Below are 17,419 nucleotides of genomic sequence, written 5' to 3'. Positions count from 1 at the left end.
ATTTATTTTTGCGGGACTCTTCTTTAAATTATTTTATGCATATGAATGTAAATGTTTGGATTTTTTTAAATTTTCATTACGTAATGTGCATCGTTATTTTTTCGATCATCTGAACATTTTTGTATAGATAACACGCAGGTTATCGATGGGAAAATACAGTGATTTTACTGTCAATCCTTCAGGAAAATTGTTGTTATGAGAATTTTATTTGATGAGTAAAAGTACTTAGAATCACAGAATCTGGTAATACACTGGAAAATATGGTTATTGTTCTAGATTGCTTAACTGTTCACCATATCACTGAAATGCAATTTCATGTCATGTGTTCAAAGTCCCTCATACGAGGGTCATCCGGAAAGTAGTACCCGTTCGTGCCGCATGAAGTGCTGATGACGCGAGTAGCCGCTGGACGAGGTCAGATAGCTTCAGTGGCTTGTCTGCCTTCTCTGAGCCAAGTTGCGTGACGCTAGCATTGCCTGTGTTGTTTCTGTGATTGTTTACAATGTTTAAAAAAATTGAGAACGCCGCCAGTTGTGAAGTGAGGGCAGTGATTAAATTCCTCAATGCAAGAAACGTTCGCCCATGTGATATTCATCGCCAATTAAAGGAGGTGTATGGAGACAATGTAATGGACGAGTCGTCTGTTCGGCGGTGGTGTCGCAACTTCAACATGGGGAGGGGGAACACACACGATGATGAGCGTTCGGGGAGACCGTCTGTCATTACAGACCAACTGGTGAGCTCAGTTGACGAATTCGTGAGGAACGATCGGCGCGTCACAATTGATGACATCTGTGAGCATTTTCCCAATGTTTCTCGAACAATTGTTCATGAAATTGTTAAACACCATCTGCATTATGCAAAAATTTGTGCAAGATGGGTCCCTCGCAAGCTTACAGATGAGCACAAAACCAAGCGTATGGCTGCAGCACTGACGTTTTTGGGACGTTATTCTGATGAAGGAGACTCTTTCTTGACTCGCATAATTACTGGTGACGAAACATGGGTTTGTTATGCATCACCTGAGAGTAAACGACAGTCAATGGAGTGGCATCATGCTCATTCACCAAACAAACCAAAAAAATTCAAGACAGTTCTGTCCACCAGGAAACTCATGGCAACCATTTTCTGGGATCGACGAGGTGTATTGCTTATTGATTTTATGGCCCGTGGAGACACTATTAATGCCAATGCGTATTGTGAAACATTAAAGAAATTACGGCGGGCAATACAAAATCGGCGGCGAGGTCTATTGTCTACTGGTGTCATTCTCGTTCATGACAATGCCAGGCCTCATGCAGCTGGGATAACACAAAAACTTTTGCAGCAATTCAAATGGGAAACTTTCGACCATCGACCGTATAGCCCGGACTTGGCCCCTTCAGATTTTCATCTCTTTACAAAGCTTAAAGACTTTTTGGCAGGAAAAAGATTTGACAGCGATGAAGAACTTAAAGGAGTGACCCTGTATCTCAATGAGCTGGCGGCGAAGGACTATGCAGCAGGAATACAGAAACTTGTCACACGTTATGACAAATGCCTTAATTTGCTTGGAGATTATGTTGAGAAGTAGTTTAAAGTATCCTCTTTCAAATAAAATTTTTTATGTTTGTTAATATTTACTTTTGTGTCTTTATTTCACGAACGGGTACTACTTTCCGGATGACCCTCGTAGATAGGGCTCACCATTAATAATGTGACAATCTGTTTTAATGATGATTTTCATTTAGGAAAATATCATGGTTAGTCAATAGAGTTGAGAATTTCAAGAATATTGGTTTGTTTAGTGAAAAATATGAGGTTGTAATCTAGGTTTCAAACTGAACTTCTACTGGAATTTTGGGTCTTTAGTTGCACAAAAACTAAAATAGCTAGGTGCACTGCTTAAGTAAAAATTCTTAATTATGAAAGTGAACACTTAACATACGTAGTTGATCTTGATATTAACTGAGATACCTTATACATTTTTAGCCAATTTTTCTTAACATCGAAGGAAAAATGTCATTACTTTCATATTTTGTGGCATTCTAAAGGTAATTGCGGTGTGAACTGAATGTGAAATTTATCAATTGTGGGCTTTTAGATTTAATCATCTAAGGTTAAAGAGTTACCTCTTTAAGACTTAAAAAAACCTTGTGTAATAGATATTCTTCATTGTGTTAGGCTAATTTGGTATATGCAGAGCTGTAGTTTTAAAGCATGCTGCAGCCTCACTAATAATGGACCAGAATATACATTATTTATTTGTATCTTTTTTAATGCTGATATGCAAGTGTTAAATTCTTAATGTGTACAAAGTCATAGTTACAATTGAATGGGAAAGAATTAATTTTCAACAAATGAGAATACAGAGAGTAATGAAACATGCAATGAAAATGTAATGTGATGTGGATAATTTCATGATTTATTGTCACACTAAGCAATGGTTCATTAGAAATCCTTTATTCTATTATTAGTTTGATTCATTAAATGGGATATTTCAAAAATTTTGCCAGTCTGTAGTTCAGGCAAAGAAGGCCTATGTTTGTGTGAAAAGAAAGTTATGTGGTTTAGTCACTCTATGGTACCCTTTAGACATTTCTAAAAGGGGTGCAGGGAAAATCAATATTTAAATACTGGTAGTAGTGAGGCAGATTGAAATAGTTAAAGGCTTTTAAAGTACTCATTTTTTTTAAATTTCATCAAATGCATACCATGCAACCTTTTTAAAAACCTTCTCCATATGTCTATAAGTTCCCATTTACATATTCCTTTCAGTACAAAACCAAAATGTTGGGAGTTACTCGGATTCCCTTATATATTACCCAGACTATTCTGTAGGATGTTGCCTGTTTTGCAGGTTAATCTATTGTCATGTGTGGAAGTGCATCTCTGAGGATACATGAATGTGGTGACCATTTACCAAAGTTTTCAGTCCAACTGGTTTGCTTGCCTAATGTAAAGTGGAAGCTGCAAGCAATGAGAAATGGTAGTAATTTGGTGTTCGGGCATTGTGTCCCCTGAGAGCAAAAATCTAGTCTCTATGGCAAAAAGAATAGACTGCAACTATAGTGGTGCATCCACTATCTTTCTTTTTTACTGTCTTCCCCCACTATGGCACAAATTTCAGGAATCATCTGGTTCAAGACAGACTTTGAAGATTCAGTTTGATGTTCTAAATGTTGACAAGGTTCATGCAACGGTTGACAAGGTTCATGCAACGAGCCTTAACAGTTGTTAATAATCTCTCTGGTCGGGCATTCATCATAGCAGTGTTCTTATTTCTTAATTTCTGTCAGATATGATCTTGTAGTCTACGTGCAAAAGTTTTGAATCCATTGTAAATAGTTTTGAAAGGACTGATTATCCTCGAAAAGAAGTTCTTTCCTAAAAAATGTCATGCTAACTCTCTCATCCCATCTACTGAACTATTTTTTATCTAACGAGATTATTTTTGCTTCCTTGTCCGGTCCATTACAATTAATACTGCTACTGAGGAAGAAGTAAAATGTCCACTTTTTAGCTTTTTAATATAATTTCAACCTTTTGTATGGCACAAACGGCCCTGGTGCGCACTTTTTTTCAAATGTGTTTGAGTTTTCGGGCCTCCCTGTGCACGCTTTACGCTTTGTCAGAATATGCGGGTTTCTTTCTATACACTGAAATGCATGCTCAAAGGAATATGTTCATGGCCAATGTAAAGATTTTTTCACTTCTATTCAAATGCTTTTTGTAAACGGTGACTAAAGCTTTTCCATTTTTCAAGTGACTGTCATTGCCCACACTTGTAGGTTAAAGTTTAAGAGTAAGAATATTTTGGCATTACAAAAGTTAAATCAAGGTGCATAGTGTATGTTGATGATGACATGACTTCTTTTGCTGTAATTTCACATTTGGCTGAAGGGTTGGTTAACCATCACATGAAGTTGTGACCTACCGAACACATTCCATGTAATCTCAGTTTTTTCTGTACATAATCTGTTGCTTCAGCTCTTCTTAATGTCCACTTCTTCATGCTCTCCGAAATTGCATATGTTGTCCTCCCTCCTATCTGTTAAACTGCATTTTCCCTTTTAATAACTCAACCTAAACATTCCTCCTTAAAGGTTTACTGTATTTCCCTTACTGACTTCACCATTTGTTAACATTCTATTAACCTCTTTGAGTTTTTTCTTCTTCCTATTCATTTCTGTGTTCACCACTCGTACACCTGAAGACATTTTCTTTCCTTAAAAACCGGATTTCTTTATCTAATCTTAATCAAATGCAGTTTTGATCTATTTAAAAATGTTCTGGCCTTTTCTTTATCATGCATTTATTCTAATTTCCTTGCTACTGTAACAGCTAAATAGGCTTTAGGCTTATTTATCCTGAAGTACTTTACCCTCATTTTTTTGGCCTTTTTTTTTAAGTCCATTAGCAAGGTATTTCTGAGAAAGAAATGTATTCTTACTGACATCATTTTTAATTATACATTTACAAAGTTGGAGTACAGTTGTTGAAATTTGCAACACATACATTTGGAATGCTATATACCAAGTGGAGCATAAACATCAGTGGCTTGTCAATAGTGTGAAAAAAATAAATAGCACCACCCAAAACTCAATAATGGAGGCCGGTGAACAACACACTATCATTAGTGATTACTTGTGTTAACTATGGAGATTTGCAGATGAGATTATATATATATATGTGATTATATATATATGTGATTATATATATATGTGAAGTCACATGTTAACGTGGGAGGTACAACAGTAGTATCTTTAGCAGTGTCACAGAATTTAATAAATGGTTATTCATTGGAGATGAAAGTAATGCAAATGTAAAGTATACAAGTACTAATCAAGCAAAAAATGCCTATAAAATCTAGTTTTTGCAGTTCTTTAACATCACAAAGACAGCAATTTCTGTGCATATGACACAGTTTCCAAGGTATTTGATTTTAAAATTTGGCATCATTATTCAGCATCTCAAACAATATGTTATTCATTCTCTTGATGTATTTGTGGATATTGTATGTGTATATCTCTAGTTTTATTCATGCAAAAAAAGAAATCATAACATTTTCAGAAGGATCCAATATTGTATTAATTTGTATTATGTTAATAATTTTATCATAACATTTTTCAATCAAAAAGCAGTTAATTACATTCAGTAACCAAGTTAGTTTATTTAATACGTCGTATCACACAGTTTTTATATTTAGCAAAGTAAGAGAAGCTCTATTGTGCATAATTATTTAATTTTTTTTAACTACAAGCTCACTCAAGATTTACATGTGCTTTTGCTTCTGTTACTTCTACTACTTATGGCAAAATATCTGGTAACCATTGCACCTATCATAATTTTTATGGGCATCTAACCCCATGTTTAATTCAGTCAATTTACAGAACAACTCAATTAAACTTCTTTAAAAGTTTACTAAAGTTAAGGTTGAGAAACATCCAATTGATACTGTGACTTTGCACATGTTGGTTACATGAAATTGTTTGTAGTAGCCCATTTCATGCTTGCTAAGTATGGGAGATATTCTCAAGCTTGTACTTAAAAATGATTTTAACCTTGGTTAAAGTCATTTTGTATAGACTTCAAATGAAATTTCAATATATACAATAGACAAATCTTGATGTTCTTAAATAATTTTGTTGCTCCTTTTAAGAATACAGTTGTTAAATCTTAATTGTATTTCATACTGCCTTATATCGTGTATTGTGTAGAATGCATTAATAGGGTTGTTAAGAGCACTTTAATTTGATGAACATGTTGATTACTTGAAGTTAGTTTCTACCATTATTGCTGCATTTCCCCAATTTCATTTATCTTGCCTCAAGTTCTTTGCTTAGAAAGTTTTATATCTTATTGGCTTGTTCTGCTAGGCCTAGTGAAAAATAGGTAGTCAATGATATCTTTTGGGGAAAATATCCTTTGTGTCTCGCCTCATGTGCCAACATGTTACTGAATTGTATTGGCCTTGGTGCCACTTAAATTGCCAAGCTTTACTAAACAAGGATTGGCTGGAATCAAAAGACACAAATGTTTCCCCAAAAACATTGAGAGCTTTTGAGATGGTGCGCTTGTCCCCCCCCCCTTTTCCTGCTGCCTTCTTGTCTTCGGTTGTCACCCCCTATTCCTTGTGCCCTGCCCTTGTGACAGGTGCTGTGGGAGCAGGGGATAACGTAAGCGTTTCCAACCCCTTCGATGATCACCTCGTACCACCCCCAGCAGGTCGGGGGCCCGTGCCTGCTTCCTCGGCCACTCCCACAACCCCTCCAACCACGCAGCAGTTTGCTGCCATCGCCCACCATCCTCCTCACTCCCATCCTCCACCTACGCCTCACTTTGGGAACTCCGTGCCCATCCGTTCCCCAGGTAAAATTGCCTTAGAAACAATTAGAGGTTGCTGTCTGATTGGTCTTGTTTTGTTTGTTTGTTTCTCTAATTGTGTCCTCGTTAACTCTTTCCTCATTAACTCTTGTGATATTGGCTGTAGCATGCCTTGAGTGTGGTGACTTCTTTCTTTTGGTTTTCATTTTTGCATTGAAATTCTTCCTTTTCTTACAAAGAAAACTTTTAAGTAGTATTCCTATAATGTTAATTCTTCAACCTTCGTGGATGACACATGAAATTGAAACAGCTTAGGTATGCCTGAAAATTATGCCAGTTCATAAAAGGATGTTAGAATATGATGATAGGAAGACGATTTAGATGATGTGTTGGCTAAGTTATGTTGTTCTAAGCTTTTTTAAAAACCAGAATTCTTGCAGAGCCTAGTTAATCTTCCATGTGCTATCTCTAATGTTAAGGATGCCTTGCTGTGAAATGAATTTTATGTGGCTTAACCTACAGCTGAATATGATTAATATCAATCTATTGGAGTAGCTTAATCTGGAGGTTGTTGTGAGCCAGCCACATATTTTTACTTCGACATTTTTTTGTTTCAAAGCTCATGTAATTATTTTGGTAAATTGATAAAAGATGGTGCTGCCCATCACATGGCTTGAAACAAATTATGAATTTTTAATTGATGAAAACTTATTTTAGAGATAGGTTTCTGAGTAAAGGTAGGATTTATCAACTTTTAATAATGTTAGTTTGCCGTAGGCTTCTTAAAATCACAGGCCAAGTGAATAGCTCTAAACTTATGTTTGCTATAGTTTTCCATTGTTATAATTTAAAAAATTTGAAATCTTGCAACATATTGCCAACTGATTTCTGCTTGAAAAAGCCTTTGAAGTCCATTAAATGGATATACTGTCCGGGAAAAATACAGCATACAACATGAGCAGAAGTATGTTAAATGATCTCTTTCTCAATGTTTTGGTAGCTTATCTTCAATGTTATGTGTTGTTTTATATCAGTGGTGGACAGTTGGCTACTTGTTCTCCTTTTTTTATTCCACAATTGGAACAAAGGCTGCACTTGGAATACCCTTGCATAAGATGTTATGTATCCCTCAAATGCATCATATTGTTCATCTTCTTTTGTTCCGTCTACCATGCGCTGGGTATATTCCTTTGCCCGACTCAGCCAAAAATGCATTTCTTCGGCTCTTCAATTGTAATTAAATGCTCAATGCAAATCCTAGCTTTCCAGAAGTCACAATTGACAGAAACATTCCTTTAACAAGCTGGATTATGATTTTTACAAGAAAAGGTCGCACAGTTTTTAATAGAAAATTAGGGACCGAAGGTATGGGGATAATTATTCTCATAAAATGCACAAAAACTTGAAGGTTTTCTTTTAAATAGCAGGTCTATAATTTTTGCTTTAATATGATTTGTTTCCCGATCTCTTGTGGAAATAAATTTATATTATTTTTTCACGTGTGCCAAACAATTCTGAATGAAGTGCAATGCTTAACCCTCATTCTTTGGAACAAATTTTATGTTGTTCCATATGAACGCAACTGGTGCATGCCTATCTTTTCATTATTAAATGGCAATGTATGTACATATAGATGTGCTTTGATAATTATTCCAACAGCAACCACTCTGTTTTCCATGTCATTACATGTATATTTTCCCCTAAGAAATCAAAGCAGACAACAATTTTAGCACAATTAATAAAGTCATGGCTAGTAAAAGATTGTCTTTTTTATGAGCAATTACAAAACAACATTGTAAACTCTTAGTTAAATACATAAAATCTCGTATGGACATAGTCAGATTATTCATTACATACTAATACAAAATTGATTTGAAATATTTGTCTTTGATAATTTAATTTTTATTAAAGGTATGCGAAACAGATTGAATTAATCGTTTTTTCATTTGTTCTGTATGATGTCCAGTATATTGTGTACCATGTATTTATCATAGGCATGTAAATTATCGGAATATAATTTTATTTTGATGCATGTTAATTTGGTAAAAAGTCTTAGTTTTTGTTATGTGTTTTTTTCTATGTTTTCAAATTAAAGTAGCATAAAGTTGGTTGGTAAATTTAATATAATTGAAAATAAATAAACTCCACAACTTGTTGACATGTTGATATTAAATCAGTTTGTTTGTGAATTGCTACTAAAATTATTTTGAAACATGATAATTTTAATAACATATTAAGGTTCAAGTTAAAATAAATATAGCTCATTTCATATGCAAGTTATCATAAATACATTCATTTAACGTTGCTGTTTCTTGTCATAGGTTTACAGCAAGGTTACCAAAGTCAGGGGCCATATTCTCAGTATGCACCCCATCAAGATCAGTATGGCCGTGGTCCTCCACCACCCCACCCAGGGGCAGTGGGGCCAATGGGTCAAGAGTTTGGACAGCAGTACCCTGGACGACCTATGTACCAGCCCTATGGTCCCGAGGCCACAGACAGGTACAAATATTGTCATTAATGCAACGAGACCTTAAGTGCTTTGGGAGGATGGAGCATTTTGGTTACCAAATAGGAATGACCAATTCTTTAAATTTGAATTATGATCAACTTACCAGCTATTGCTGGCTCTTATCTTGAGAAGCATCTGTTTTCGGATAAATATTTTAGGATAGGAAAAACAAGTGATGATGAGTGCTTCAATTTACATCGGGATTCCTCCTCCCTCTCTCAATCCTCTTCCATAGGTGACCATTTCCAAATCATGTAATGCATGTCGTAATTAATTTTTAAAACTCTATATGCTGAAATTTATTATTTCTGGTTCTGAAGCTAAGAATTGTTGGAATCCATTCTTATAGACCTCTTGTCATGGATAACTCTTGAAATAAAATATTTTGTAGTTAAATACTTCATTTATTACAAATTCATATGATAAAGTTGAGATGAGGATTGTATATCTTCGTGTGTAAGGTATAAATTCCTTGCCTTTTAGTTAAATCTAAATTAAATTGTGATTGATTCAAATGATGTTAAACTTATGGTTAATAATTCACATTTCTCAAAAGAAATTGTTTCGGTCACATCTGACTCAAATACCAAGAATATTTGTGGTGCATTATTTTTTATTAAATTCACTATGAATATTTTTTATTTGCTACTACTTGTAATTTTATGCAATTTTTAAACTTTTTATTATTTACTTGTCTTCAAATCATGTTAGAATTGCGTGGTATACTGAAATTAATACATGTATAATTTATGATAAGATGAAATGGCGAACCTTAATGATCCTGTTTATTTCAGGGGTTACAGTCAGCAGTCTGGAGGTGCAGCCCAAGGTTCAGCGGTGGCTGCTCCACCTATGCCAGGGGCAGGCAGTGGGGGGCAGGACCCCTATAACCGCTATATGCCTGGCCCTGGCGGTCAGCCTCAAGGCTATGTTGCTAGAGCCACAGCAGGCTATGCGGCTCCGGTACAGCCACCCCCTCCCACTGCAGGTCCTAACCAACAACCCCCTGCTGCACCAGGAGGCTATCCAGGGCAACAAGATTATTACAGACAGGATCAGGTAAATACATGTTTAAATCAGGGTGGGCTATGGTTATTTAACCTGATTACACAAGTTGTATTGAATGCAAGAACTAAAGAACTAGTGTTACAACTCATAAGTCAATCGATGCCATAAATATAGGATGGCATGTGGTTTGAGATCCGATGCATTAAGATGAATAAAGTGTGCTCCAGTGTTTCTCAAATTACATTTGGGAATTTTTTTGTTGTCAGTTTTCTCTATATGTCAGTAAGAAATCCAGTTTATAAGTGTATTATAATGGTTTTTAATAAGAAGTTTCAGAAAAAACCTGTAAATATTAACTCTATAACCAAGAGCGTTGATCATGTTCTGGGCGCTGTGTGATGCTAGATGAAGAGGTGGCAAGAAATTTGCTTTACTTTTAAATTTGAAAAGGAAAATGTCTGCAGTAAATGAGACTCAATTTCTAATCTTCATGTTTCTTTCACATTTTCAAGATAACTGTCCTTATAATTTCAAATTTCTGTGGCCACTTCACTCATGTCTCTGCTGAGTTTTATCATGAAATTTGTCTTTATTTAGTAAATGTGTAATGCTGGATTATGGCATTTTAATAACTTTTTCTTTTCCATTCAGGTGTATCCCAGTCAACAGCAAGGTCAGCAAGGCCCTCAACAAGGTCAGGGTCCCCAAGGACAACAAGGTGGTGGTCCTCCCCCTGTTGCAGCAGGGGCACCACCACCCTCCAGTGCTCAGATGTACCCTGGTGCTCCCCCTAACAGTAAGGCAATGCCCCCACCTGCACCGCAACCACGAAGACATCCTGATTTTGCCAAGGACCAGCCACCTTATCCTCCTTATGGACAACAAAGGCCACCAGCTATGTATCCAGGTATAGTACTGCTTGGGATTAATGTTGACGGAAATAATGTAATCACTCTGGTCATGATGCTTTGAGTATCGAATTACAAATTAGGTGGCATGTGCCCAAGTCTCCTTGAACTAGAAAGTTGCTGCATTGGCATAATAGCAGTGGCAAGTTAGTTTCTTATGTCAGTTGTGGTTCATTAGTAGTTGTTGAAGGAGTTGCATTTCATGGAAAGCTGATAGATGGAAAAATACTTCTAAGTGCTTGGTTGAGATGTAGAAGACCTTACACTGATCACTTCTGGCATTGCCTCAAGGCTTGGAAATTTAAGATTTTTTATGCTTGGCCAGATGTTAAAGACAGCAATATCATTTTGGTGGTGGGCATAGAAATCGTTGTTTTCATATAGCATTTAACAAACCAAAATCACCAATACTGAATGGCACAGAAATGAAATGCCATGTTCCAATATGCCCTTGTACCTTAGCCTGTCGGTAGAACATTTCTTCGTAGAGTATCCATTTCTTTAGGTTCCGAGTCCCAATCCAAGTAAATAATTACAGTTACCACAGTGTGATTACCTCTCTTGTGCATTTGATGAAAGATCAACATTAAAATTGCTAGTGATAAGTTGACAACCCAGAGGCAAAATTAGTTAATACCTTATGTTAAAGTATATTTCCTATAGTGTTTCATTCAGTGAAAGAAATGTAAAAAAATTATTACAATATTTGTTTAAAAGGAAATAATCATGACCATTAGTAGTATCTAGTAGAAGTATCTAATTTTATTTTTCATAACATCACCTCAATGTGCAATATTTTCCTAAATGTATGTCGGTTTTGAAAATGTTGATGGCTGTGTTATCAAATTAGCATGAGTGAACTTGTTTAGTGTTGTTAGAAGTGAGTCATGCTGGAATCTCAGTGGGGGAGAAACATGTTGTCAAAAGGCAAATTTCAACTAGAAAAAATCTTGTGTCTCTCAGAGTAGTTGACAAAAAATGTTCAGAATATTGAGTCTCCTCAAAAACCTCCATAAAGTTTACTCTGTATTTTAAAACTATACATTATTTTTGTGTGTGTGCATGCATGCCTACTTTATATTGCTTTGTAATCTATGTCATTGGAGTGTGAATTTTTTCACCCAATAATTAATGAAACTGCCATTGGGCTAATGCAAAAATGCTAAGGATATCTATGCATTCATGGCTGTTGGACCATTTTGGGGTGGTATTTTAGTTAATTCCAATTTTTTTTATATTTAGGTTAGTTTTAAAACCTCTGTTAAAGTTTCTGCTGTATTATTTGTAAATAGCAAATAATGACATTTTCACATGTGAAGGATTTATTAATACTTAACAACCAAGTGCATGTTGGGAAGGAGAGAAAATTTCTATTTGAAAGCGGTTAAGAAGCTTCTTCAAAGCATATTACGCATATCTCATGTATTTTCCATTGTCCTGAATGTCATAGTAAGCAGTTCTTTTAAAACATTGTGGGTACACACATTTTCATAATTAGGTTGAAAGAAACTCATTCTGGTGTTTTATCAAGACCAGCACTGATCAGCTACTTGGAATACCAACTATTGACATTTTTTTGTTCTCTCGGTGAATATTTGGAAATAAACACAAGGGTAATGCCATATGGAGACGCCAGGAAATCAAAAATAATTGTCCTCTTGTGTGAAGTTTTTTTTATCAATCGGAGGTGGGTGTTTTATTTACACCGATAATCTTGTGTGCTAGTTTGATGCTGTTGGACTCACTCTGAGGTATTTCTTATTCCAGGTTGGTCTAATAACAGCCAGTATAGAGGGCCATATCCACAGCCAGCCCCTGGTGGCCCTCCACCACCTGGTCCCCCTCAGCAATGGGGTCAGGGCCCTCCCCGACCAGCTCCTGGGGGAGGCCCGCCCGTAGCTGGTCAACAACCGCCACAGCAGCCACAACCTCAGCCCACACCACAAACAAACAACCAATGGGACCAACATAGATATCCTCCGGGAAATCAACAATCGCCTTATCAGACCAACCAGCAGGTGAGAGAATTGTTCTCTGTTTTAGGTTGTGTGAGTATTTGGGAATCATCGTCTTAATTTTTTTATTATTAATTGTTGTAAATCCATTACAAGGCATGAGTTATTATTTCTTTCCATCCTTATTTCATTTGCTTGATTCTTATTAGTTTTCTTTTAAGTACAAACACAGCTTAGTAGAAATAGTTATGTGTTTAGGGATCCTTATTTATTTTATAGAAATGAAATGTATAATATATCTGATGCGATGGCCATTGTTGCTTACATCATAGGCAATTCACTATCATGGTTATGCATTATTTCCAGATTCCATTGAGTAAAGATGTATTACATCATATCTTATACAGACGGTATAAATGTCTCTTGCTCAGTAGTTTTATACTGTTGAAGTTTTTATGTTATCACAATTTTTCTTTTATCACTTTTTAATACAGAATCAGATACCAATGTGAAGCTTCATGTACAACTGGCCAAGAGCAAATACTCTTGTCATTTTCATTCTTCAGGAACATTACACCTGTCTTTATCCAGAAATCCTCTTTTTGTAATGTAATTATTTTTCAAAATTAGCTGAGAGGAAAATGTTGTTGACTCAGGATTTAAAATTATTAAAATTAAATGGTAAATGACCACTGGATTGTGCGGATGTTGAGGGAGTTATGGTGTAACACTTTAAATTTGTATTAAGTTTCTGGAGATGTCAAATCTCCAGCAAAAAAATTGCAATTTTGATTTTCCCCTTTCAATTTATATCCATTATCTGCCGTCGTAGATAGAATATATACAAATGTTCAACAAATCATTAGCACATTCAGTAATATAAAAGTACATTTCACAAAATGTTAGAAGTGTGTAATAGTTAATTATTATTGTAATGGGTTGAAATATTACATTGGTTTAATAATATTATTTGGAGGACTTCGCTGTAAAGCCTTGATGAATTTTTCTTTCGTATGAAGCTCCTGAAAACATAGCATAAGATATAAATTAATCTGTATAACTGCCCACGGTTATACATGGTCTCAGCTAACATTGCTTGAGTAGTTTTATGCTCCAGCAAATCATTCTACTCCAATATTTTTCCTTGCACCCCCCCTGAAGCAACCACTCAACAAACTTTTCCTTGATTTTAGGCATTTTAGCATATGTTGTCATTGATACATGCTACCTTAATTGCTTATTGATTGCGATATCAACAATTCAAGAATCATGGAAGAGCACTATTTACCAATGAAAGTTTGTTCACTAAACATTTAATTGTTGTATTGACATTATGGAATTAGAGGTCAAAAGTTATATTGGTCACTGTAATATTATCAGCACAGTTTCATTGTGAAGATTCTTGAGCATTAAATTTGTACATACAGTAGAATTTTGAACCCAAGGAAACTTATCCCAAGTGTTCATAATTGATATAAAATAGTCAAAGTTACTAATTATCACGTGAATATATATTAAATGCACTTCAAATGAAAATAAACTTTTTTTTTGCTTTGCTTTTTTTGATTTGCTTGTCAAATCATTTTTATCATTAATTATTCACATAATATTTAGATTTTTGTTGTGCACGTATACATCATCTGCGTATGGCTTAATGATAGTTTATACCCCTCAAATCTCCAATTTTCTAACCTCTTTATGTTGTATTACTTTCATATTTTCCATTGTCCATTTCATCCACCAACTAGTTCTCCCCATTTCCCTTATTTTCAGTGTTGTATTTGTGATATCATCAAACTGTCAAATTAAAATAAAAACAAACTGGGTGATGAATAACTGCATGACACTATGAATAGGGTCATCAAGGTGCAGCGTAAACGTAATAAAGTAAAATGTTGCAGGAATAGGATTGCAGTTTTTTCCTAATATGAGGAGTGTTATCAGTTTATTATTCAAGTTTTTTGTAGGAATTTATCCTGTCATCTTAGATAGCCCAAGGCAGTTTTTTTTTTTAACTGCGTGTGTTTTAGAATTGGCAGGGTTTCACTCATGTTTCTTTGAAAAGTAAAATGTTTTAAATTTTATGTGGTGAATAATTACTTTGTAATAATTTTGATTTCAACATATTTTAAGTTATTTCCTAAAAGAAAATATAGTATTCACCAATGGTAGATGCTAATTTTCATAAATTTCTTTTGTCAAGCTGCTTATTTCCATATTTGTGTGGTTTAATCCTAACAGTAATTCCCTGCTTTTTTAACAGTAGTATATAGCATGCTGCTTTTCAATTGAATTAGCATTTTTGGGTTTTCATAGATTTATGTTGCCATTATTAAATGCTATCATGTTGTAATGGAACACTGGAAGTTATGCTGATTTTTTCAAAACTTAAATGTCCATTTAGCGAGTATATACTGTTGGTTGGTTAGAAGCGCTGTATTAGCATGCAATTGCAGAATTTAGTGAGTTACATATATTTTTTTGTTAATTTTATGCTTTGATTGGTGGATCCATTGGGTAACACTGAATTAAGATAATCTCATTCAGTACATTTACATTTATAACAGTTTGGAAGAAGTAAAAAAATAATTTTGTAAAAATATGAATTAATAAAAAAATTGGAATAAATGGAAAAAATTTTAATGAAGTGCATTAAATAAAAAAATTAAATCAAATTAAGGTGAAATGATAAGGCAGGTTCAAGATGCTGAAAGTGTACCTAATTTTACTATATTTTAAGCATTTTTCCAGTTTTTCCTGTGCTCAAGTTGTTTTGTTTGGTTGGATATTAAATTTATTGAACAGTTTTTAATTGAGCAGATATATTAACTATGGTATAATCTTTCTACAATATGGTTAGAAGCATTACTTCAAACAGTTGATTTATAATTTCAAAATATATAGTGTCTACTGGGAGATTGTTTAGCACATTTAGAGTGAAATGCTGTGGGGTAGATTCCAAGAAACTGCGTGAGATACCATAACAGTAGCTTTTAATAGAGTCATCCGCTAAATTAAAACCATTCTCTGAAATTGTTGAATGAATTAGGTGAATATAAATTCATACTTTACTTAAAGAGACAATGCTAACATTACCATGAAATATGTTTAACTCAAAATTTTCGGATTGACCCCTTACATTTTTAGCAAACTTTGGTCCACTGTGCATCAAAAGTTTGGTCTTAAAAAAAAGAGCTCAAATACGTAACGTCAAATATTTGGTGTTGTCTCAGAGTTGGGCCATTATGATATATTGAGGATGGCAATGCGTAAGAATCAGTCTACATGATATTCTGCTGAGTCACTTGATACCTTTCTGCAATGTAGTGAAGTTTTTTTGATGAAGTGTATTTGCAAAGTTATTCTCATCAATCAACTATTATCATTGTAAATATAGACTGAGTCAACCTCATAATACTGAAATGTGCAGATGAATGGGAAATGTGGTTATGGAAGGGATAGAAATTGGGAGACGGAGTTGAAAAAATGACCAGCAGAGACATCACTCCAGCAGAATCTCTTCATTTCTGCAAAAGTTTCTTTTTGAGCCAATAGACGGTACACTTCTTTTATCTAGGATTCTTATACCCACTAAAACTCCCCCAGGTCAGGTCCCCAAATTTTAAATCTCTGTATAGTTCAACTTGGTACAATGCTAATGATACATGGTTCTCATGTCCATGCCAATAGTCAACTCCCAGATCTTGTATGTTGGTACCTTCCCGCTGCCCAGAAATAGTTAGATTTTGCCAATGTTCAGAAACAAATTTTTAGTTTGAATTTTAAAGGATATATTTTAATTTCTTGTTGATTTTATTATTTACCACATGAATTTTATAATTTTGATTGCCAACAAGCAGGTGACAAAATTAGGTGAGGGCCATCTTTTATTGTGTTGCCTTACTATTTTACCAAGCTCACAGTTGGTTCAAGGTTTAATTGAATGTAAACTGTTCTTTGGTGTTATAATATGGGTCCACTGATGTGATTAGGTGGCTTTTTTTAATTACTGTTGAAGAGAGCCTAATGGTAATAAAGCATGGAATGCAAAGATTAATGTTTTGATGATTTGCTGGGATTTTTGCTACCTCACAATGTAAGTGGGTCCTACCTCTTGCCACGGGCCAGTCTCAGCAGCAGCAGCAGTGGGTCCCCTCAATGCCAGCCCCCGGCATTGGCCAGAGCTCTCCATTGCGGCCGCCCCTGGGACCCATGAGGCCTCCGTACCGCCCCGATGCCAAGGGCACATTTCCAATGCCACCTCCTTCAGGCATGAAGGTCTGTTGATAAGTTTATTTTTCTAAGATAGTGCTTTACTTGCTATTCTCTCTCTCAGATCTTTCTATCTCATTCTTTCTTCTTCAGCCTTCTGCATCACAATTCTTTGCCGCTAACCAATTCTTTCTTTCTCATGTCTATTAACATGCTTGTTGCCCATTCTGGCACACTTGCTCTTTTTATAGCTCTATAATGCTAAGATGGACCATCTCTGCACACAATAGTCCTCGAATACGTCTCTTCTTGCTTATATATCTGTTTAGATATTTAATGGTGGTATTTTAGATTCATAATTGTGTCCTAACCTGTTCATAAAAGTTCATACGTTGGATGTCCTTGGATTTATTTTTCCCTCTGAACTTCACACATCTTAGCTAATATATGTTGGTAGCTTTGAGGTAACAACATGTCATGTGAAGAAAAAAGGGTGTCTGTTTTTGTTTTTAATTTCT

At 35.1% G+C, this 17,419-nt stretch overlaps 1 protein-coding gene across 1 annotated transcript in view; it reads left to right on the top strand.

Moving 5' to 3' along the window:
• Positions 1-17,419, top strand: part of osa (trithorax group protein osa) — a 224,733-nt gene that overhangs the window by 193,263 nt on the left and 14,051 nt on the right. The window contains exons 21-26 of the mRNA XM_071599114.1: positions 6,136-6,351; positions 8,628-8,808; positions 9,613-9,877; positions 10,478-10,733; positions 12,502-12,752; positions 16,791-16,967. Of these exons, the coding sequence (XP_071455215.1) occupies positions 6,136-6,351; positions 8,628-8,808; positions 9,613-9,877; positions 10,478-10,733; positions 12,502-12,752; positions 16,791-16,967 (1,346 nt within the window). The remainder of the gene's footprint in view (positions 1-6,135; positions 6,352-8,627; positions 8,809-9,612; positions 9,878-10,477; positions 10,734-12,501; positions 12,753-16,790; positions 16,968-17,419) is intronic.

This window comes from Hetaerina americana, unplaced genomic scaffold, assembly GCF_022747635.1.
Source record: "Hetaerina americana unplaced genomic scaffold, ioHetAmer1.1.p SCAF_1, whole genome shotgun sequence".
NCBI classification, from domain to species: Eukaryota; Metazoa; Arthropoda; class Insecta; order Odonata; family Calopterygidae; genus Hetaerina; species Hetaerina americana.
Note: the sequence above shows the minus strand (reverse complement) of the source record. Positions and strands in the feature narration are given on the sequence as shown.